Source organism: Nelusetta ayraudi, unplaced genomic scaffold (assembly GCF_046127955.1).
Source record: "Nelusetta ayraudi isolate G7.1 ecotype Tasmania unplaced genomic scaffold, CSIRO-AGI_Nayr_v1 ptg000002l, whole genome shotgun sequence".
Taxonomy (NCBI): Eukaryota; Metazoa; Chordata; class Actinopteri; order Tetraodontiformes; family Monacanthidae; genus Nelusetta; species Nelusetta ayraudi.
This window is the reverse complement of record NW_027466052.1, coordinates 10,752,501-10,775,315: the sequence shown is the minus strand read 5'-3', so window position 1 is coordinate 10,775,315 and position 22,815 is coordinate 10,752,501. Positions and strand designations below refer to the sequence as shown.

Here is a 22,815-nt window from a genome sequence, read left to right as displayed (position 1 = left end):
AGGACTTATTTTCTCCTGTCACTTTAAGAAAAAAACAAACAAAAACAATTCATCCAATGTGCCCAATTAGTTCACCTTCTGGCCTGCTGATATTTGTTGCCATCTGTTTCTCAGTGTATTACTCCCACTCGTCTTCTGTTTAGTTTATTCAGTGGCACTGACTGTCACGACATTCAATCTGTGAATTGGTTTGTGAAACGTTGGGGACTTTTTGGTTTGAGGTTAGCTCAAAGTTAGAGTGAAGTTGAGTTGCAACTTAAGACAATGAACACATTTTTTCCATTAATATGTAGGATTAACTTGAAGTTATATCTGCATAATCCATTTAACCACTGGAATAAAAATACATAAATACATGAAAAACATATCAGCTTATTAACTTAATGGGTTTGACTTCAAACTCGTGTCAACAACAGCCCTAACAGAACTATTTCTTCCCATTGACCTGCACTCTGGCCTTTAACCACTGATGTTGTTTTTCCCACCTCGCTGGAATAACTAAACAACATGTCTCGCTTCTTCTCTCCTGTTCTCCTGAAATCCTGGGAATTGGTTGGTGTTGTGTTACTGTCTCAAGTGATATTGCAACACCATGTATTTAGATGAGATGTATAGAACCTGAAGTGCTTCCAGGCATGACCTTCTCAGGGAGACAACGCAAGAACATCTTCAGCAAGCATGCACAGTTTCCTGACTAAAGGTCAGCAGCGAGTGCAGGTCCATGAGTGAGGAAAAGGTCAAGCCTTTTTTGAAAGTGCTGCCGACAAAAAAAAGGTAAATACCTTAAGCAGGCAAAACAAATTGGATCGCCAAACTCATTGCAACATAATTACCAGTGGTGTGCATTTGAAAACCAAAGTGAATTGTGCATATAAATGGATAGTGATTTGCAAACAATGCGCCAGTGACAGATTGTGGCCTGGACCTGTGTTGCAGAATGTCACGTCTCTTATGGCACTTACAGCATAGATGCTAATGTGACATTTAAGCCAGATCACATACTCGGATGTCTTGGCCTTTAAAGGTACTGAGTGTAGTATTTAGTCTCTTCCAGCAGAACAGACTTGTCAAACTGGGACTGAATTTTTTATTCAAAAGTTTTTTAATTAGCATGTTAGCCGAGGGAAATGTCAGTGATTGTACTTGTATTGCCATGAAAGTAACAAATTTAAGGGGCACATTTTGAAGAAGACGACCCGCGTGTAAAATCCCAAGTTGTGTTAATGCTCACTACGCTAAGCCCTGATGGACAGACCAAACCCAAGAATGGAGTAATTTAGTGTGTGGCAGGAAAGTCCAATAAGACTAATGAGATGTGGGCGGTTGAAGTGTTCTGCCAGGATGAGACCAGCATTTCTGCTACACATCACAATCAATCACAAAGTAAATCGTTGGTCAGTTAAATCAACCGAATGAGTATTAACCCTCCCCAAACAAACAACACAACTCCCACAGTCACATGATGAACATTCAAACTCCCCACAGAAATGTCCTAGGCCTTCATTGAACAGTAAAATAAATTTTCTTTTATTGTTTAAAAAATCTGGAAAAAAAATCATGTTAAAAAAAACTTTATGTGAATTTTGAATGCCACCTAGTGACTTCAGAATAGATTAACTGTTTTGGGAAGTCAGTTGAGGCACTTTTAGCTGGTACGTGTCTGACAACAAGCGGCAAACTTTAGCGGAGGCAGTCACTCCCTGAGCTGAGCCAAAGATGGGATTCAATGAGCGATATCTCTGCACTTGGAAATCCTGGTCACCAATTGGCCGTCCGTAATTATTTGCGATAGCCTGCGCACAGTTGCCGGTCTCCCAGCAGCTCGCTTCACTCAGGCTTTTAGACGGTCATCAAAATGCATTACCTTCAGAGGGGTAGATGGGAGGTTCCTGGGCGCATAAAGCTGTAGAGGAGATAAAGACATTAGCTCTGGCTGCAGACCAAGATTGCTGAAATAGTTTGAGCAACATCTGAGCCTGACATACAGAACATCCGTCATAGGGCATTAAGGCACTGCAGAGTGGGACACTGCATTGCCCGCCTGCAACTCTGAAATATACGTGACTGAAATTGATTTGGGAGAGAGAAAATGAGCCCAGTGAATTGTCAAGGAGTAAACCTTGACAAGCAGGACAGAAAAGGTGACACCCCCCCCCGCCCTTTCCCCCAAGTTTCCACATTTGGCACTTCTGCATGGTATATGTGGCCTTAATGGCTCAGCAGTGGGGGGGCTCGCCTTTTTAATGAGCAGCCTCTCTTGCTTCACTGCGACCAAATGAGAGCCTAATTTGATTTTCTCTCTTGACCTCTATTCCTCTCTGAAAACAACAAAGCAGCAAGGATCTTTCTTTCTTTCTTTTTTTTTCAAAGGCTTTCCTACCAAAGGAGACAAATGCAAATTTGGGAGCCGGAAGAGTGGAGAATGATGAGGTTTTGATCATGAAAATGTAAAATGTATCAGCCCCCACGACCACACGCGGGGGGCTTGAGACGATGCGCTCACGTCGTGTGCAGTTGGACGTATACTGTCAGAGATAATGGCCCAGAATAGAGAGACGGGACAGCAGGAAATAATGGCTAGAGGGATTGTTTTTTTTTTTGTGGGGGGGGATAGCACAATTATATTGAAACAAGAGAGCAAAAATCACATTTCTGTCTATACCTTCAATACTACACCACAGCAACACTGAATTGACAAAAAATATTGCAGTGGTGTCCTTCCATTCACCATTCTTGGGCACCTCTTTTGAGAAGGAATACAGCGATTTTTGCAACCTAAAAACACAGTATAAATCCAAATCACAACATCCATAAATATCCTCTTTGCTCTTCCCCTCGACCTCCTGCCTGCCACTTCCAACCTCAGCATCCTTCTACTACTACTACTACTACTACCGATCCTGTCCATCCCCGTCCCTCCCAGAGAGAAGCTCCCCACGTTCGTCTCTGCTGCCTCCAGCTCTGCTTCCTGTCTTTCCCTCAGTGCCACTGCCTCTGAAGCGTCACTCACTGCCAGTTTCTACAACCTTCCTTTCATTCCTGCTGATACCCCACTTTTTTAATTGCATATCATACCTGACACTTTCCTCCACCCGCTCCAACCTGCCTGCACATGAAGAAAGACTGAAAGTGTATATCTTCAGAGCAACCGCAACAACATCATGTGATCAAACTGCCCGGTTAAAAGGACATGTATGTTCCCAGATGAAAAAGAAAGCTTGTTTTGCATCGCGTGCGAAGCTTGCGTTCTGAACTTCTGTTTGAATTTTTATTCCAAGATGCAGAAAGTCAACAAACTCTGTGTGGTGAGCAGCACGTGTGCTAGTTTTGCCCTTTATGAAACTTCTTAGTATTTTGATCACTGTAATTTGGATCTCAGCAGATGAAATGGGAATAAGCCTGTATTTGATTGTGTTTAAGTGCCTTTGGTTTGCGCTATAAAAGGTCACTTGAAAGTCAAGGCTATTATGAGCTGCTTTTTACCTCCGCAAGTTGCACACTGGTGTGCCTGTGCAGCGACAAACTGACATTCAGTCCTCCAGTATTGGTTTCCTGGATCTCATGGTTGGGACTAAGCGCTCCATTCAAGGGCAAGCTGTTAAAATGGCAGCTAATAATTCATTCAACATCCCTGTTTTGGTTTTATCGACTGGTTTGGGAATTCATGGCACAGTGCCCAGATCATAAGGTGCCTCTCTGGCATTATGGAGCCGTAAAAGAGACATTATCATCCTCTGAGATGGGTGTAAAAACACAGGGTGTAACATAGAAAGAAAAGTTTGGAGACTAGAAACCCCTCACTTCCCTCATCTTATTCTCATTGCAGAGATTGCAAAGGTAAGGAAAGCAATGCGCTGTCAATAGCGCTAAATTGACGTCTTGTTTTGTTTTCATTATTGCATTGCAATGCATTGTTCTACTGGGCTTTTTATTCTGTTAAAAGTCAGCAAGTACACGTGGGGGTAGGCAACGCGGTGGAGCACAACGGCTCAGCGGGTCTGTGAGATGAAATGCTTCCCTGACACCTGCTGGTTTATTATGCTGTCAAAACTCTGCTGCTTTCTCCCTCCATTGTCCTCCTCGACCCTGCGGTGGACGCACCAAGCAGAATCGCTCGCACAAGTACTTTTACTATTGTTGGTATTTTTTCACTTGGAAAACCACAATGAAAAATGTGCCAACTCAACAATTTCCAGTCTTTAGAATGCAGACATGATATGAATAAACTGTTTTCAATTCAGTCTAAACGTTTAGGTCTCTGGTAAACAGGAAGCTGTGAAAATCCAACAGACGAACAATTAACTATAAAGTGATGTGAAATAAAACTTTTTTTTTTAAAAATTCTGTTAATGTAACGCTGAAGAACGGGGATGTAGTGTCCAGCAAAAAGCTGATCTTGCATCGGTTATTTTTAACGAGAGACAGAAAGGTTGAACCAGGTGGACAACTCTCGTTTGAAAATCATTGTTGTGTTACCCACTGGCTAAAAACAACCGTGTAATTGTGTTAATTAGCCATAACTTGCTGAATCATCCATCTGTCCTTCATCACCACTTTTGTCCTCAGGGTCGTGGATCTGCTGCTGTGCCTATCCAGCTTCCCAGGGCGAAGACTGGATTACACCCTGGACAAGACACCGGGTTTAGGTTACCATTACATTTTTCTTCTAATCACATCTCTAATGTTGTCTTTTCCCTTGTTTTATATGCCTATGAAGAGAAGTTTAGTCGAGATCTTGACTCGAGACTGAAAGAGATACAACTGCACTGTAGGGGCTCCTTGAGGACTCTTGGTATTTCAATTTCCTTTGAGACAATTTTAGTGCACTGGTGAAGCTCTGCCTCACAAACTGGGAACCCTAGTAAAAACAACAACAAAAAAGACCATTTGGATCAAGACTGTTTGAGAGCCACGTAATATCTGGGATCCCTGCTCTCTCCTACTTGGAGTGAGCTATGCAGAAGTGCACAGTTCTGCTCTGGTGCGAGTGCAGAGCACATGCCAGTCCTCTCTTTGCTGTTGCTGCTGCTGCTGCTGCCTCCTCCTTCTCTTCCTCCTCCTCCTCCTCCTCCTCCTCCTCCTTTTCTCCCTCTCACTCCGGCTGCCGCTCGCTCCGGGATGCATCCACTCCAGTTGCAAGGGAACAGCGCGCAAGTGTAGCCCCGACAACATCAGCACTTGTCCAAGTTGGACTCCGGCACGAGAAGTCAACCGGGAGCGGAGAGCCGCCGCTGCCCTCCACTCTCCTCCGCCCTCTAGACCGCCTCGCCGCCGGCGTCTCCGCTCGGCTCGGCTCGGCTCGGTTCGACCGGGAGCCTCCACCATGACGGCGGCCGCTCGGCTCCGGCGCGCACTGCTGCTGCTCGGCTTCGTCTCCGCCGCGGCGGGCAACTTGTTCGCGCACACCAAGGAGCCCTCGGACAGGGTCGGGAAGTCGGACGGATACTGCGGCCAGATCGTGCGGGCTCACAGCAACCGGACCGAGACCAACAGCGAGTTCCGCCTCCGCGTCGAGGGCGACCCGGACAGCTACCAGCCGGGCAGCACATACAGAGGTCAGTGTGTGTGTGTGTGTGTGTGTGTGTGTGTGTGTGTGTGTGTGTGTGTGTGTGTGTGTGTGTGTGTGGGAGCGCCTCTAACGCACAGAAGCCAACTCGAAATAACTTTGCACCGTCTGCATCCACAAATACGGTGCCGTGCGCTCGGAGTAACCAAAGTTTATTTGACACATAGACACAAGAAGAAAAGTGACGATTGACCGGCTGTTATTGTTAAATTGAGAAATTATCGTTTACGGATAACAACCATAAATGATTAATAAATCATGAATGATTTTCCTCTCCGCACCAGGATTTTCTGCTTTTCTTTCTGCCTGAAGTGAGTTCTGTCTATTAAGATGCTTATTGAACCACGCTGCTCCAGTCTCCACTTTTTTTTTCCCCTGATTGACCTGGTTCAGCCCCTCTTGATTCACTCATAAATTGTCTCATTCAAATCCAATATTCAAATTGACGCAGAACAGCAGCAGAAAATCTCTCTTTTTCTTCTATTATTTGCCGTCATCCGTATCATGGAGCTATCGCTGTCCAAACCCCATTTTTTTTTTTTTTTTTTTTTAAACACCCTCGGTTTTAAAATTCTATAACTTAAATCTCAAAAAAAAAGAAAAAAAAAGATGTTGCTTTGCTTTATGCTGTATGTCTGGTTTGCTTTAATGTTGTAATATGAATACCCTCTCGAGTTGATGCGTCACGCGTGACCCTCAACCGTCTCTGACCCGAGCCCTGACGACAGGTGCATTTTCTAACGAGAGAAAATTACAATCATCCAGTTGTCTTTTCGGAGCAAAATTCTGCTATCTAAACACAGCGCGACCTGTTCGGAGATGATTTTCTCGCTTTGGGCTTTCCATCACTCACACTCGTGTTTGCCTCCATCCAGTGACTCTGACTGCAGCCGGTGCCTCCTACTTCAGAGGGTTCATCCTGACTGCCATGAGGGAGGGCACGGAGGGGGACCGAGACGACGACTACGTTGGAAATTACCGAGTAAGTAGGCTGCTCGTTAGACGAGCACACGTATGCATTCCGAGTTCAGCGAACAAAATAACTCCCTTATCCTCTCACTCATCCACCTCGCTTGCCAGCACGGACATACAGTACATTCCAATTACAACACACCAAAGTACTGGGACGGAGCGAAGGCAGAGGAAACCTCACTTAGCGCAATCATGATGTCAGTTCCAGCCTTTCCCCCTCCGGCGTCCCACAGAATGCTCGTGTGTGAAGACGGGGTGAGGTAGGGTTGGGGGTGAGGTAGGGTTGGGGGTGGAGGGCATTCTAGCACGGACTGGAGGGTCTTGACAGATTGTCTTTGGAGCCTTCCCACCTTCACATGTCAAAGTGTGATTATTCGCACCTCGCTTCCCCCTAATGGCCACGGCACGAGAAAAGAACATAATCTCAGCTCAGCCCCCTGCACAGATTTCTCACGGGAAGCTATTACAGTGCGCGCGCGTGTGGAAATTGGGGAAGGCTGCATGCATAGGCGCTGGCGGGGTGTACAGGCAAGGAGTTTACATTTGAAAGCCGGATGAGGAGCTTTGCATGTGGCTCTCCAGGTTTTCCAGGTGGAGAGAGAGAGAGAGAGAGAGAGAGAGAGAGAGAGAGAGAGAGAGAGAGAGAGAGAGAGAGAGAGAGAGAGAGAGAGAGAGAGAGAGAGAGAGAGAGAGAGAGAGAGAGAGAGAGAGAGAGAGGCTCTCTTGTGCATACGTGATAATGCAGGTGGAAAGTGGTGGAAAATAAAAGGACGGGGGGATGGACTGTGCAATGGCAGTACCCATTTGTTTCTACATAACGACAAACTTTGTGTTCAGTTGAACGCAACATTATCGAGCAAAGCGGCGTTAAACATTCAGTGCTTTGCAATGCCTGTATAACTCTTTCACAGTGCAGAGCTGCATGTCCGAGCCGGCCGGCAGTAAAGTATTATTAGTTTCCTGAGAATTAAATTTAATTCTCTCCAGTCAAGGCTGAATTTTTCTTTTTTTTCTTTTTTTTTTCCCTCCCTTTGGAACTCATCAAGCTCACAGCAAACAAGGTGGTGTCCTGGGAAAGAAATGAAAAACTGAGCTACCTGCTGTAATAATGAAAAAAAGACTGAATTGCCCGAATTGGTGAAGGCTGCACCTGAATGTAACGTGCATGCGTGTCGGATCAACTCGTAATGTACAACATATTTCAATGTAACATTTTTAATCATTAGCACCAAGCTCTTTTTGTTCTTAGTTCACAATCAAAAGCAGCAATGAAGGAAATCTGGCGAGGACAGTAAAACAAACAATGTTGCGTGCAGATCCTTCCAGAAAAACGGTTGTGAAAGATTTTTAGTAGCATTTTGTTTTCCAGGCGTTTGAGATTTTTTTGTATTGTTTTTCAGTTGCTGTCTGCATAAAACTCCCATTATTTTGTTGTTGCGCAGTTGCGCAGGACACTGCGACGCTTTCACCACAGAAGCCTTCAGGCTTCTCTGATCACAGTTAACGGCCACGCTGTGCAGCTTTCTCCGAACCTGAGCTGCGATTATTTCACAAGACAAAAAAAACAAAGAAAACAAAAGGAAAACGTTTTCATTTTGAACCGCACGAGCACCTGCCTGCCCGCCTGCCTGCCTGCCTGCCCGCCTGCCTGCCCCCCTGCCTGCCCGCCTGCCCGCCTGCCCGCCTGCCCGCCTGCCTGGCGTTCCTCCGTCCAGCATTCAGTCTCCGAGGCTTAATGTTTTAATTTGCACTCGCTATCGATTTCACGCCGCTGTTATTTAGCACCAGCCTTGAGCAATCGTCTCTGGCGTGTACTGGAGTGTGGCAATGTGTGACACGCACCGTGTCTGATTCACACACCCACCGCTTTCGGCGAAATGTGAGAGTGAGGGACGGAGCAGATGGACGGATGTGTGGCCTCGACCCTCAGATGCTGAAAAACCTCACAAGAAATGGATTTGTTGGTTGCCTTGATTAGGCCCCCTGCTGGAACGTGAGGAGTTGGCGGCCTCTCTGCGGGCGGCGGGTGGTCACCTTTCTCGCTTCAGGCGCCGAGTGACAGCGCTGCGAGAGTAAACTGTGGAAATGATACACCACCCCTCCCCCGCCCATCATCACCTGCTTTCATGTGTTTTTAATGGCCCAACAAGATGTGCGGCAAAAGAACAAATGTACACACTCACACACTCACACACACACGGGCACACTGGCACGCACGCACGCACAAGTTTTCTTCGTTGAATGAGTGCTGGGTGGGCCAGCCTCCAGGCATTGAGAAGAAAGAGTGAGAAAAGCAGCAGCAACAGAAGACGTCAGGCTTTTATTGAACGTGCGGCTCATTGGAAATCTGCTGGTGTGCCATATCCCAGCCTTCTCAGGGCAGCTCCCAACTTGATGCAAAGCGCTTTTTATCGAGCTTCCCTGGGAAGGTCAGCTGCCACCGAGTGTGTGTGTGTGTGTGTGTGTGTGTGTGTGTGTGTGTGTGTGTGTGTGTGTGTGTGTGTGTGTGTGTGTGTGTGTGTGTGTGTGAAAGCCAGGGTTAAAAGCATTCAAGATCTGTGGAGACGTTGCGCAAGAGAGATCATGTTTATACGAACTACAGTATATAAAAAAAAAAAAAAAAGACCAAATAATCGAGAAGAACTCGTGAAGCTGCGCATGAATTATCCAAACAGCCCCTTTTCGACAAGAAACCGCTGTTGTTTAGGGATTATGGACGAGTACGCACGCCTTTTCCTGAGCCCACATTTTGTTTTTATAGGGATATTAAATTAAACTGTTTGGCTTCTTCAGCGACTTGCGGAAATTCTTGCATAAACTGAACGTTCCGGCGTTTCTTGCACGTGCCGTCTGTCTTGTTGTTTAATCTTTAAAGACTGAAAGAGATCCAAAGAAACAAAAGCGACTCCTGTATCATTCTGCCGTAAGTTGCTCTCTTTGTCTTGCGCAAGGTGTTTAATGCATCCCCATGAAACTGATTTTTAACAGCAGCCCGCCCAGGATGCCTATTAGAAACCATGGGAACACAAGGACGGGGGGATATAATCCATCAGAGGGGGCCAGGCAGCCTGAGCACATACACGGGGAATGCACCAACACACACAAGCTCTCCTCCTCTATCCCTCATTCACAACACACACACACACGCACGCACACTCTCTCACACACCCAATCAGGGAGGCATGAACATCCAAACTCAATCTTTCTTTGGACGGAGCTCATTCGTAACGCGGCGTGACAAAGGAAATTCTCAGCCGACAGCTTTATGGAGTGAGAAAGTTCCCCGTCTTTACTGCCCAGATGTCACTCCCTATCAAACAGCTCCTTGGTCTCTGGCCACCAGATATTCACCTCCTCAAAGTCCTTTCAGGTGTGTCGGGTCACTCTTTGTCCATCTTGGCAATGCCAACGAGATACTAGAGTCCTGTCCAGATGAATGGGGCCACGGCGGGTCGTTGACATGATGGTGGTGTGTAAAAATGTCCGCATGAGCTCCAGAGAAAGAATTATGTTTTAAATGCTCTGTTTCTCCACAGGGAGAACTCCACCGTGCATGCACGTGGATTCACAACATCTTCACGTAGAGCTAAATGTGTGATGTCCCATTCAGTGATGTTCTATATTGTTGGAGATGAAACTAATACATTGGCCAGCTGATCCCATACGGTTAACTAGCGTGCACAGAGACATTCTATGCTGTCTATATTAACATGATTGGCTGATCATTTTCCCGGGTTCGGCTGTGACGACGCATCTGATTGGCTGCTTGTGGAGGGGGGCTGGACGTGCGCCATGTTTGCTGATGTCTCCATTCGAAATGATGCGGCTGCTCCGTCCCTACAGCACAGAATGTCTCCGGCTGCGTTGTCAAAGCTCCCTGATGTACTGCAAACACAATCCAGCTGAAGTTATTTGACTAGGAGAGCAGACGAGCATCTGGTAGATGCTAACTGGAGGAGCCCACTGGACTGGAAGGGGAGTGAAACGTGTCACCTGCTGTTCACCAGGATGCGTTAATTGCTTCACTCGTGGGTGACACATGCCGGGTGTAGCTTTGTGTTTGCTTTCCGAGCTCCAAGTAGTTCTCAGCTGCCGGTTTAGAAATGCCAGTGTTTTGGAAGGCAATGGTCAAGGACAAAAAAATAAAAATGAATATGAAGATTCACCGATTTAATCTGCGCTCACCGGCTAATCGTAGTTCTATCGTACAGATTCTGTTGTGGCCCTTAAAGTCAAGTGCAATCAGTTGTGCATCTGCGCTCACAGCTTCCTGACATTCAGGCTCAGGCTCAGGCTCAGGCTCAGACTTTGAATTTATTAATTCAAAGTCACAAATTTATTATAACGAGCTGATGGAATATGAAGCAAAACCCTTCAGCGAGCCTGAATTAACGTGCAGCTTCAGTTTCGGGTGTCTTGCCATTCTCTGACTTTGTGTGTGAATGTGTTCCATGCAGATCATTGACGAAGAGGAAACCCAGTTTATGACCAACTGTCCACATGCAGTTATGGAGAGCACCCCGCGGAGGCGCACCAACATCCAGGTCTACTGGACTGCGCCCCCTAGTGGCTCCGGATGTGTTCTTCTCAAGTATGTATACAGCCGCTAATGCTATCCCTGCCAGTAGTAGGCCACTCTAGCACAGCCATTAGTAAGTGAGAACCAGAAATAAGACTGTTGGAGCAAAGGTATAATATTAATATTCAAATGCTGAAGTTGTTAATCAATTGTGTATGTCTGTATTTTTTGAAATTAATGAACTCAACCTTCTCTTCTCAAACTCTAATTTTAATATATGCATTGCACATTGCCAAAGTGAATAAGTCACCCATATCTAGAAAGATTTGATCATAAAATGACATCAAATATTCAAAAATTACAAGTACAGAGCTGAAATGTGAAATGGATTGCGAACTGCAAACCCTTGGCAGAAAATATGTAGCATTCCGCCCAACGTCAGTTCTATGACTTTAAGAGTGGGATTTGTTGGAGATCACCGTCATTCCATCCTTTCTCCTGAGATTTGCAGTATTACATGCGGAGGGCTTTTATTTTAATCACACTGTCATTCCCTCTTGGCTTTAGATGCTTTTCATTACCTATATTCATTAGCTATAATGTCTTCACGGCTGACTGACAGAAGTCACTGCTGTTGTCGCTGCTCCTCTGGGCTTGGCTTGGATACTGAGGAGGAGTCAGGAGAAGGATCATGGCAGAATATGGTTGGAGAGACGGAGCTGCTATTGGCCAGTTTGTCTCTATACTTGATACCCCTGCTCAGGTTTTTTCACCTCTGCTGCTGCTGCTGCTGTAATACTGTAATCCACCATTGTAATAATCAATGCTGGTGATTACTGAGTGTCCCATAAAAGGCGTTTTCCCCTTTTGTGATTTTTTTTGTGATTGTGACTCCTATTTATATTGGTGGCACATTGGTTTGCCGTTTCAATAAACTTAATTTACCCAACCCCTGCCATGAAGAGGTGTTTTCCCCTCTGAGTATTTGCGTCAGCCAGTTAGGTCCCAATCACAGTGTCATTATATTAACGCCTGTCTGGAAATATCAGCAGAGCCAAGCCAAATGTGAAATCAAGTCATTAAATTCCTGCAGTGTGTCGGAGTTAAAAAAAAGAAAAAAGAAAAAAAAAATAAACTAAAAATGAGAACTCCAAAGAACTGCGGTCAGAGCCTCTATCTACAAATGGAGACGACACCGAGCAAATTTGAAGCTGCTCACGAGTGGCCAGCCTGGCAAATTCCTTCAGGGCCACTTTGATGTGTCTGTCAGAAGTCTGCAGAATCATCCAGGCAAACATGGATCAAGTGCTGCAGCCCAGCTTGTGCTATTTAAGCTCTAAGATCAGAAATTTTTCAAAAAGTAAAACACTTTGGGTAGAAACGAAATTGAAGAAGGGGTTTGCCACCTGACCAATGATCAATGGAATTTATATATGATATACATATATATTTTACACTTGAACTATTTGGGTGATCTGAAACATTTAAACATCCCAGCCGAGAAAAAGATAGAGCAATAAGACGGTTCAGACTTCCTCCGTATAAGCAGCATACGTGCTGCATGACTCCCTTTCTTTGTCCTTGTCTCCCTATAGAATCTTCATATCCTGTGCAATTTTCCTCGCAGCCTCCCGTCACCGTTCTCTCTGCTCCGCTCCCTCTCGCTCTGCTCCCCACTTTTCAGCTTTTTTTTCCCTCCCCTGGTTGAAGTCTTTTTGCTGCGGAGTTGGCATCATTTTCTCAGAGCAGGTCACACGCACTCTCCCGCTCTCCTTTTTAGACACTGTTCTGATGATGGCAGAGTTGTATTGAGTCGAGAGCGGGGAAAGTCAGGCGAAAAAGAAGCGAGTGTGACGACACACACGCCCCGCGGAGAGACACCTGAGAGTGCACCGCTTCGGATGTCATAAGGGGGGGCAACAAAAAAAAATAAAAAAATAGGTGGGGAGGAAAAAGAGTTCAAAAGAAAAAGACTCTGAAAGTCGTAATTACAGGCTGGGTAATGGTTCCGTTCTTGTACCCAGCAGTCATAAAGTTTTAATTTTTTTTTGTTGGTATGCCTGTGAGCTGCGGCACATCAAAAGTCTTGATAAAGTCTAAATGGTAGAGGAGGTGACTCCTGCAACCAAGTGACACTCAGCCATATACTGTTATAAACTGTCCTTTGTGCCAGAATTTATTTTTTAAAGATAGTTTGACATCCACCGACAAATGCAGAGAAAAACAATGTAAAATTGTAATACTGAGAAACGGCCTAATAGATTATAACACAAGAAGCAGTTTTGTTGCCATGCCAAAAAAACACAAAGACAAAACCATGTCTTTCAGGATTGTTTTCATCTCTTTTCGACTTTCGGCCATCAGTGAGGAGGTTTACGTGTGCTTGCGTGTGGGTGTGTGTGTGCATGCGGGGGCGTGTGGGCAGCATGCACGCTGATCTGCTTGAAGGCTTGAGTGACTGGACGCAGCCGTCGCGCTCCTCTGGAGCGGTTTGCTGCAGTGTAATTGACGGGATTGGCCGCCGTCTCCGAGATGGGGAGGCGGAGCTCGGTGGTTTTGGATTGGTCCAAAGCTGGTGCCTGATGACAGGGTCAAGCACGGATGCAAATTCAAACCCCTGGACACGGAGCGCAGATTTTTATAGGCCCACCACCATCGAGTCCTGCTATTTTCAGCCCTCGCATGTTCTTTAATCGAAGCGTGCCACAACGCTCCCCTTGCGCTGTGACTCACTCCGCTCTGGTTTTACGAGTCCCATGGAGTCATGACGTGCAGGGGTGAGCGTCACGCCGTTAAAGTTTTGACCGGTTCCGCTCTGTTAGCTCTGGCTTTTTATGAGAGAAGCGGCTCAAGGATAGCCCATTGATTTTTAAGCCTTGCGGACCATTAATAATTGGAACAACCTGCTGCCTTTTACTGTTTGTTTTCCGCCAGCAAGCGTTCTGCCTTTTGTGGGAAAGTCCTTGAGGCAACTTTGCCATTTCTGACCGGTCATTTTCAACTAATGAGATAGATGATGGGCCCGGACCACTCACATTTATTTTGAATATGTTGCTATTTTTGCTTCGTTCTAAAAACATCAGTGGAAGGTTATAAAGTTGGTCGCCTCAGCAAACTGAACCCACAGAAGAGTCTCACTCGCTCTCCTTCAAAATGAGTCGATTACAGTCAAGACTGAGTCCAGAACGTTCCGTGGGTTCAGTCTGATGTGGACCAGACCTACTGCAGACCTGTCTAAGATCTGTTGAAGAACACCAACCTCCTTTTTCTGAGAGAGCCAAGGCTGACCCTCAACATCAATTAAATGTGATTTTTAAATGGTAAATGGACTGCAGGCACTTCTATAGTGCTTTCCAGCACCGTCACGGTTCCCCAAAGTGCTTTCCATGGGCTTCTCATTCACCCATTCACTCACACACTCCACCAATGGGTGGCTGCTGCCATGCAAGGCGCTGCCAGCCCCATTCCCATTGGGTGCAATTTAGGGTTCAGTGTCTTGCCCAAGGACACGACGACAGACTGGGATGGAGCGGGATTTGAACCGTCAATTGGTCATTGGACAACCTGCTCTACCTCCTGAGCTGTTTGGTTAATAATCATTTTGTAAAGTTTGTGACGTTTTCTTTTTATTCAACTCTTGAATGCAGACTCGCTGGAGTCTGTTTTACACAGGCTTGACAATAGAGGAAGATATGACCTGCTGCAATTTGACTCCAACACAACAGTTTTCACAGCGGTATCCATGAGACACAGCATCTTAATGGCTCTGCTCCGTGTCAAAGTAAAACTCTTAAAAATCCAGTCTTTAAACTGCAGCCGTGGTCAAAGTTGTCAAAAACTTTCTCCGTCAAACTGCCTTTCATCTATTAATTCTCCGTGGGAAGTGACTTTATTTGTGGTCTCCCCCTGGCACGGAATCTACGCTGTTGTTCTGGCGAGCTGTCTGATTGAGACGTCGCGTCTCTGATCAGATAAATGTCAAAACAATCTGCAGCCGTCAGAACCTGTTTGTGTCTCTGGCTGCAGAGAGACGACAGATCAAGGGGAACCTCTGCAGAACAGTAAAGGCAAACTGTAGACATGAAGACCGGATATTTTCGGCAACGGCAGAAAAATCCAAAGTCAGAACAATTCTCAGATCCTCTCGCTTTCCGTCTCCTCGCATGCATAATACCTCTAATGCCCACGTGCACGTTCAAATCGGGCGCACTTTTAGGGGTGATTGGGATCGGTGGTGGCATGGATCCGGCAGAGTGTGATAGAATTTAAATTGGAAGTTAAATAAGCATTGCTCCGCTTGATTGTCTGGCCGGCCCCCCCTGAAAGCGGTCAAGCAGTAAAGGCAGAGAGTGCGCTCTTATCTCCCGGGGAGATATGTGAAATTGGGGTGAGACTGAATTAAAGCAGAGAGCAATTAGATATGTGCTAGTGGGGTCGTTTACCTTGAACCAGTTCATCCACATTATGAAAGGCTGCTTTGCCTATAAATCACACTGATTCATGTCTGATAGGCTCACACACCCTCGGCAGCCGACATACTGATTGCATGAGAGACAGAGGATTTAGGGTAATTTTAAAAAATGTAGGTATGTTTATATATTAAAAAAAAAAGATTATTATTACCTTTTAAGAAAGGTTTCTTTTCAAATAGCGTCTTTCAGGAGGTAATGTGATTTTTGATGTGCTTTGCATGAATGAGATTCAGTTTTAATGTCTATTTCTGTAGATTTTTTCATGTTGATGTATTGTCTTAGTAGGGTTTTCAATTACACGCCTTGTTGGAATTTTTAGTATTAATGTAGCTTTTTATCAAATTCTGCTTATTCACCTACGTATTTCACACTTGAGAGAACAGTTTCCGTTGGGTTCTTTTGTAAGTATGAAACAAAGAAAGGAAAGAGCCCCGGCGTAGCAGCGGGGCTCCAGTGGAATCTATCTTAAAAAACGGTTTTTAATGGTATAGGAGTGCTCTTGTAAAAGACAAAGTTTAGCAGAAAAAAAAGACAAAATTCTCTCAGAGAAAAAAAAAGAGTGTATTTTAAGGTGAAAATATAACAATGTGCCAGAGATGATAATGTTTAAGGGAGTGTAATGCTCAATTTGATGGAATGGCATTGAACGTGTCAGATGGTAAAAGCCTGTCTTTGAAGTCAGAGTGATGAGCTTCTGGCTCACAACCCTTTTATTAAATCAACGGTTTTCAATTTTACCATTTCTATTGCACTCACTCGCTCACTCACTCACTCGCTCACTCACTCACTCAACTCACTCACTCACTCACTCAGTTTTCCATATGTGCTAAACATTGTGCTCGCTAAACCAATTTCCTGTCTCTTGCATTACAGCTACAGTTTGGTTGAGCTGCTGTGAAAACATTTCATTCTGGTGTTCCTGATCCAAGGACTGGCAACAGACCGCAGCTTTTAGACTACCTGCTTCAACTGATGTTCTTTCTCTGCAGAACCTTAAGGATATGGTATTAGTGCAAGACTTAAACAAAAAATAATAATAATCCTTTTACAACAACAATGTCAGACTAAGCAGATGAGTTAATGAAATGCATCTTTGGATGTGTAACGCAATGTTTGGAAGCAACCAAAGAGTTCCATCAAATTTATCCAAAAGAGAAAATTCAGTGGTAGGAATGCAAGCAAGCACAATGGTGTTTTCATCGTGATGACAACTGTGTGAATTCTGTTGACATTGAAATCATGAATGAACCTTGAACAGTGGAGTCAAAGCATACTTACAATAGCTTTATTTTTTATTTATTTATTTATTTATTTATTTTTTTATTTTTTAATAAGTTCAGTATAAGGTGACTGGCTCTGCCTTTGAGAATAAACCTGTCAATCATCATAAAGACATTCACAGCCATTTCTTCTTGTCATTAGGAAAAAGGGAACAAATGGTGACTTCAGTTCAGAACAGTTATTTGAGAACTATGATTTATTCACAATTTATTTTTCAGTATAATTTCGATGGTTTCTTGCAGAAGCAGCGCAGTGGTTCAGGCAGTAATGTGTTTGAGACTGTCCCTTCAGTTTTAACGTGCACATTACTGACATCATAAACTGTAATCAATCAATCAACCACATTTATTCATTGTAAAAAAAAAAAAAAAGTACATCTAAATGTCAATTCACAAAGTAAAAAGGTGCACTTGTTTTAAATGGTGGTGGTGGTGATGGTGTGCTGAGTGCTGAGCTTCTACACGCGCCCTCATAGATGCCACAAATGTGGTGTGTAACCTTTACAAGCCCCATATCAATAACCAGGCTAATGAATTCCAGTGTCATTGAAAGCCTGCTCAATTAAATACCTGGGATTCTTTACACAGCAAGCTCACACCTCATAATTAAGTCAAACCAGTCTTGCAGAATGTGCGAATATCCTGGTTTTTCTTCTGAGTTGGGATGTAGGGTTAGGGTTAGTCCTACATCCATTGATCGACTCACATGGGACGAGAACACGACCAGAGTGGTTGAGTTCAGCTCAGTTTGCTGCTGAGAATTAAAAAAAAAACAGAAAAAACAAATCCAAACATTCCAGCTGGATGGGGCCCACCTGGATGAGACGTTACTCCAGTGGCTCCAGGCAGCAGCTCTTTGTTGGGTTTCATCCCCATGGAAACCTTTCTGCAGCCAGAGCTGCTGTTTGTGGGGAAGTGAGGTGCCTGGCCTGTACGCATGTTTCTCAAGTCCTCCGCTCTCTAAAAGGGGGTTTGTTTGTAGCTGATTTACATGTCAAGGCCTCAGTCCACCCAGTGGAACAAGACTCTCAGGTGGCTGAGAGGCAAGAAACGCCCTCTTGGCACTTTCACTTCTTGTTGACAAAGTGCCCAGAAAGTGTGCACGAGCATCATCATCATCATCATCATCATCTTACTTTTTTATTGAGTCCTTTCAGTATTTCTAGAGACAGTCTGCTTTCTGTGGAGGCTCAAACGCCTTCTTAAAAACCAGATTATTACAAATGTCTCCACATCCTCTTCGCTGGCTAAGATCCACATAAAAGCTATTTTATTCTACTTTCATCCCTCCCAATACACACCAACAACAACCAAACAAACCCTCACAGCTGCGTGTGCCCATTTCTACCCACATTTGTATTTTGCCCTTTTTTTTCTCCTCCACAAAAGTCCACCCCTCACTGCTCCCGTGTCTTTTTCTTATCTCCGTGTAGGGCCAGCATTGTGCAGAAGAGGATAATCTATTTCCAGGATGAAGGCCCACTCACCAGGCGAATGTGTGAGAAAGGTAGGCTTCTTTATCGACACGGAATGAATAATTTACTCCCAGTTTCTTATCCCTTCCATCTCCCCGCTGCTTCTCTATTTCGCTCCCTACTGCTACTCTCTTTTTCGTGCCGATTTTTCTTTTTTTTAAAACCATTATTTTCTTTTGTTCTTGATTTGGATGCGGGGACTCCACTCCGGTTTGTTTTTCTCCGGCTTGTGGATGATTGTAAATGAGTGTAACCTCTGGCTGTGCATGACATTGGATGCCACACCGAGCAGCAGATCAAAAAAGCGTTGCTGAGAATCCTCCCCCTTTTTCCTCCGCTCCCCTCTCACTTCCCCTCCTCAGCTCACCGCCTTCCTAACCCTAAAACTAATGAGCGATGTCTTCATATCTGTCTCAGGGTTGTCTGAGTTCCTTCCATTTTCACTCTTTTCCTCATTTTTTTTTTAAGAAAAGTATTTTTCTCCTTTTTCTTCTTTTGGCTTTTGTCTGTGCAGAGTCCCTTTATGGAGATGCCACAGATAAACCTTTGCTCGACTGTTGTGCCTGTGGAACAGCAAAGTACAGAGTCACCTTCTATGGCAACTGGTCTGAGAAGATTCATCCCAAAGACTATCCACGTGAGGACAAACTTGTCTCTCTTTCTTATTCATATCATCTCTCTACCAAAACATAAAGTACCTTTGCTGCCTGCCACATGATGTCGTCTTAGTCACCAAACAGTTGCACTGCCAGACTCTTGGATTTATTAAAGTTTGTACCTGGCTGTAAATATTGATCCGAGAATGGATTTTTTTTTTGTATGGGTGGGTGGAAAGTGTGTTGATAACCTTGAACCACGCCGCCAGGATGTGAATGGACTTAAGGATTACTCTGGCTCTCTTGTCCATATCAGGCTCCCTCTGGTCAGATCCATACACTGATTAGAGATCAGCCCCTGAGATTGAAAAGGCTGTAATTTACCCTTTCCTTGAGGCAGGAGCCAGAGCAGTAGCTATTTGACACACTCCCTCACACACAATTGGCAGAGATGATTGAGAAAATGTTGGAAGATTTCTTCCTTATCGAGACACTTTTTGTGATAAACTGTTTTCATTGTTTTGTACATACATTCAGTTAGATCAAACATTAGTTTAAGCAATTATATATTTATATATATATATATATATATATATATATATATATATATATATATATATATATATATATATATATATATATATATATTTTGATCTTATCAAGACTCTTAAGATACCAAAGTTCTTGTCCCTTCTTGTACAAGGTGCCTGTTTGCCATTTGTCAAACTTATCTGGATAATTGAATTTCATCACATGTGCAACAATTTGGGCCAAAATCTATTCAATTGATTTTCTTCTTAAAATAAATAAATAAATAAATCATTTTGTCTCGACTGAATTTATATTTTAATATGATGCTGTTTATCTTGCCATGTGGCTACACAATATAACGTGATGACATGATGCATTACCTTGCCAAGAAAGCATTCATGCAGGAATGACATAGATTGATTAAGTGACTAAATAATGAGTCAGTTTTAATTTAGTTAAGGGGCCATTTACAAACTAATGTGTCCTTGACCTTCACTTCTTACCAAAACCACTTAGTCTTATTTTAGTACTGTTAGATGGGTGACATGTGGTATTGACTACTAGATATATGTGCAACCTTTCACTGCAGGTCTCTGCAAGCCCTCAACGTGCTGAGCAAACAAGGCTATACGTCAACTATGAACAGTTTCTGGGCAGTCTGAAATTATAAAGTATGTTCATAATAATCCAAGTGAGACATTTTTTCTCTAGGTATTTCTTCTTTTGTCAACAAGCAAACATGTTAGCATATCTGTATTACAGCTTTAAAGATTCGCACATGCCAATGTTCATGCTCGTATTAAACCTAAAAACACATTTTTATTTTATTTTTTAGCATGCTTGTCGGCACTGTCACATTAATGAACTTAGCATCGTTTTTCATGTAATGGTTGAAGCAGAAAGACACAATTTACATCAGTTACATACATTCTTCATTAGTTGCTCAATTAAAGTCTTGTGAAACCATTGAACATGTCCATGGAGCACAGTACAAAATGTAGACATATTGTTTCAGGTTAATATAAAACCATCTTTGAAAAAGAAATACCATCTAACTCGGAATGAGCCATATAAAATCTGTTTTCACATTAAATCCCCGCATTTGGTTTCAAAGTTCTGGGCGCAAACTTCAGAGGAAAGGCTTTGAGCGAAATTATTGAACCACTAATATATTTTAGATAGTCTTTATATAGGAGAATATTTTTTTTTTATTCAAAAGGCATTCATGTGTAGATAACATTTTCTACCCGCCTCCCTTCATGAAATTGCTTTATCCTCACAAAGACTTGGAGCCTTTGAAGATCAAATGGAAAATAAAGGAATGCCCTCAGAGATTTTTTTCAAAATCCCAACCCCGGCCAGAAGGCACTGAACATTTCCTCTTTTCAGTTATCCAAAACATTTTAGACTGCCTTCTACCTATAAAGTGTCTTGTCAACACACAAATTCTAAGAAGGAAGACCACCTGGGGGCCGGTTGATTTTGTTCTTAAAATTGTTGTGCAAAATTCTGTATTTTACGTACTTCCTGTATCTCACCTAGAACCCTGTCAGTCTGTATTTCTCAACAGCTGGAGGGAATCAACCAACCCTAACCTTCTGTCTGTTGACCTCACTCCAGGTTGTCTTTTCTGGGTGCTTTTATCTAAACAGCAATAAAGATACCAAATGTTGAACTGCATTAAAACGGAACATGTACAAGGAATATGAAAGGAAATCTCTGTGAAAATGAGACAGGAATAATTAGTGGTGTTATTCACCAGTGAGGCAGAACATTTCCAAATTTTTCTGCTCAGTTCTCATGTTCCATTGGATTTTGGGCCAACAAGGCACTCAAGTATTTGGACAACAAACAAAAAGATGCTGAACATAAAAAAAATTACTTTGGCAGTTTGTGGCATGAAGTGAAAAACAAGGCAGCATTAGGATCAGATCAGGTTTAGAATCCCAACTCCTGTTTCCATCTTTGAATAGAGCTGGAAGATTGACCTTGCAGACCACCGTCTCTGTCCTCAACAGGGTCGAAGGACACTAGGGATTCTCCTCTGTTGCTGCAGGCTGTCTTCACAATTTCCACGTAATAATAATAATAATGATAATAAAAAAAAAAAGCAATAGACGCAGGTACAATATGACTGTAGCTGGGCAAAGCAATATGAAACAAAGAGGTGCAACAACATGGGAATGTCCCAGGGGGGCTGTAGACATCAGCAGGAAGCCCATTAAGTCAGACGAACGGCTGTGCTGCGCTTTATTGTTGTGTATCAATGCAGCAATAAGAGAGATGCGAAGTAACAGTTGTGAATGGTTACATCGACGACACTTAAAGTTGTTTCCCATTACGGTTTATGCACTTTCTCCTCGGCCGGCTCTGTTTGGCATCAGCCAGATCTCACATCACACCACATCAGTTATTCGTGGCTCAACTTGAGAGAGATAATTCTTCAAACTGTTGCTCGTCGTGATTAAAGATGTGCCTCCTCTTTCCCCGATTGGATAATTATTGGAAACTTCAAAGCTGTGACCTCTCCCACCAGGTCGTGCCAATCACTGGTCAGCCATCATCGGGTCCTCCCACTCCAAGAACTATGTGCTTTGGGAATACGGCGGATACTCCAGCGATGGGGTCAAGCAGGTGGCTCAACTGGGCTCTCCGGTTAAAATGGAGGAGGAGATCAGGCAGAAGGTAAGACCTTCCGGGTGCCGGTACTGATGCTGTGAGGATGCAGTCACAGCAAATAGATAAATAAACAGATAAACAAATAACGGTGTTTCCCGCGTGTTTCCGGTACGCTAGCAAGGGAGACATGTTAATGTTCAAGCGCTTCAAAATTGACTTGAGACCGGCTCAGCTTTTTCAGTCGTCGCAGTCAATGTCATGTCGGGGATTAAGAACAGCTTTTCAGGTTGTTATGATAACAAGTCTTCCCTTGGGCTACAACTATTCTGGTGACGGGGCGCCCGGGGGAACTAATGTTTTCACGTCGGAAAACAATTAATGAAAAGTGTTCAGTAGGTTGTAGCTAAGAAAAACGCTGCTCAGGTACACAGGATGGACAAATATTTGACAGGGCCAAAAAGAAGAATTCAGGAGTCCGGCGGTGGCCAGTGTTCTTTGCTGTTGGGCACTTTTGCCTGTAGAATGGTTCCGCGAGTAGCTGCGGAACGATGGTGTCGTTCACGCCAGACTTGAAGCGGGGTGCACCCCTGCGGCCGGCTCACGCCGTGCAGCGATCGTTTCGGCATCTGCTCTATTTTCTTTCTAATGCGCGAGCCGTGAGCGAAAAAGCCAGAGGACAATGAACAGTTTGAGCGCACCATTTTGGCTTTTTTTGGGGGGGGGCATGAAAAATGTTCTTCCTCCAAGGTGGGGCGTGACAGAGAAAGTTTGAGAACCACTGCCCT

The 22,815-nt window shown here is 44.1% G+C and overlaps 1 protein-coding gene across 1 annotated transcript in view; it reads left to right on the top strand.

The window, feature by feature from the left end:
• spon1a (spondin 1a) overlaps window positions 1-22,815 on the top strand; it is a 71,527-nt gene that overhangs the window by 18,326 nt on the left and 30,386 nt on the right. The window contains exons 3-8 of the mRNA XM_076023554.1: window positions 4,567-5,555; window positions 6,442-6,548; window positions 10,996-11,129; window positions 18,243-18,316; window positions 18,799-18,921; window positions 21,948-22,096. Of these exons, the coding sequence (XP_075879669.1) occupies window positions 5,324-5,555; window positions 6,442-6,548; window positions 10,996-11,129; window positions 18,243-18,316; window positions 18,799-18,921; window positions 21,948-22,096 (819 nt within the window). The 5' untranslated portion in view covers window positions 4,567-5,323. The remainder of the gene's footprint in view (window positions 1-4,566; window positions 5,556-6,441; window positions 6,549-10,995; window positions 11,130-18,242; window positions 18,317-18,798; window positions 18,922-21,947; window positions 22,097-22,815) is intronic.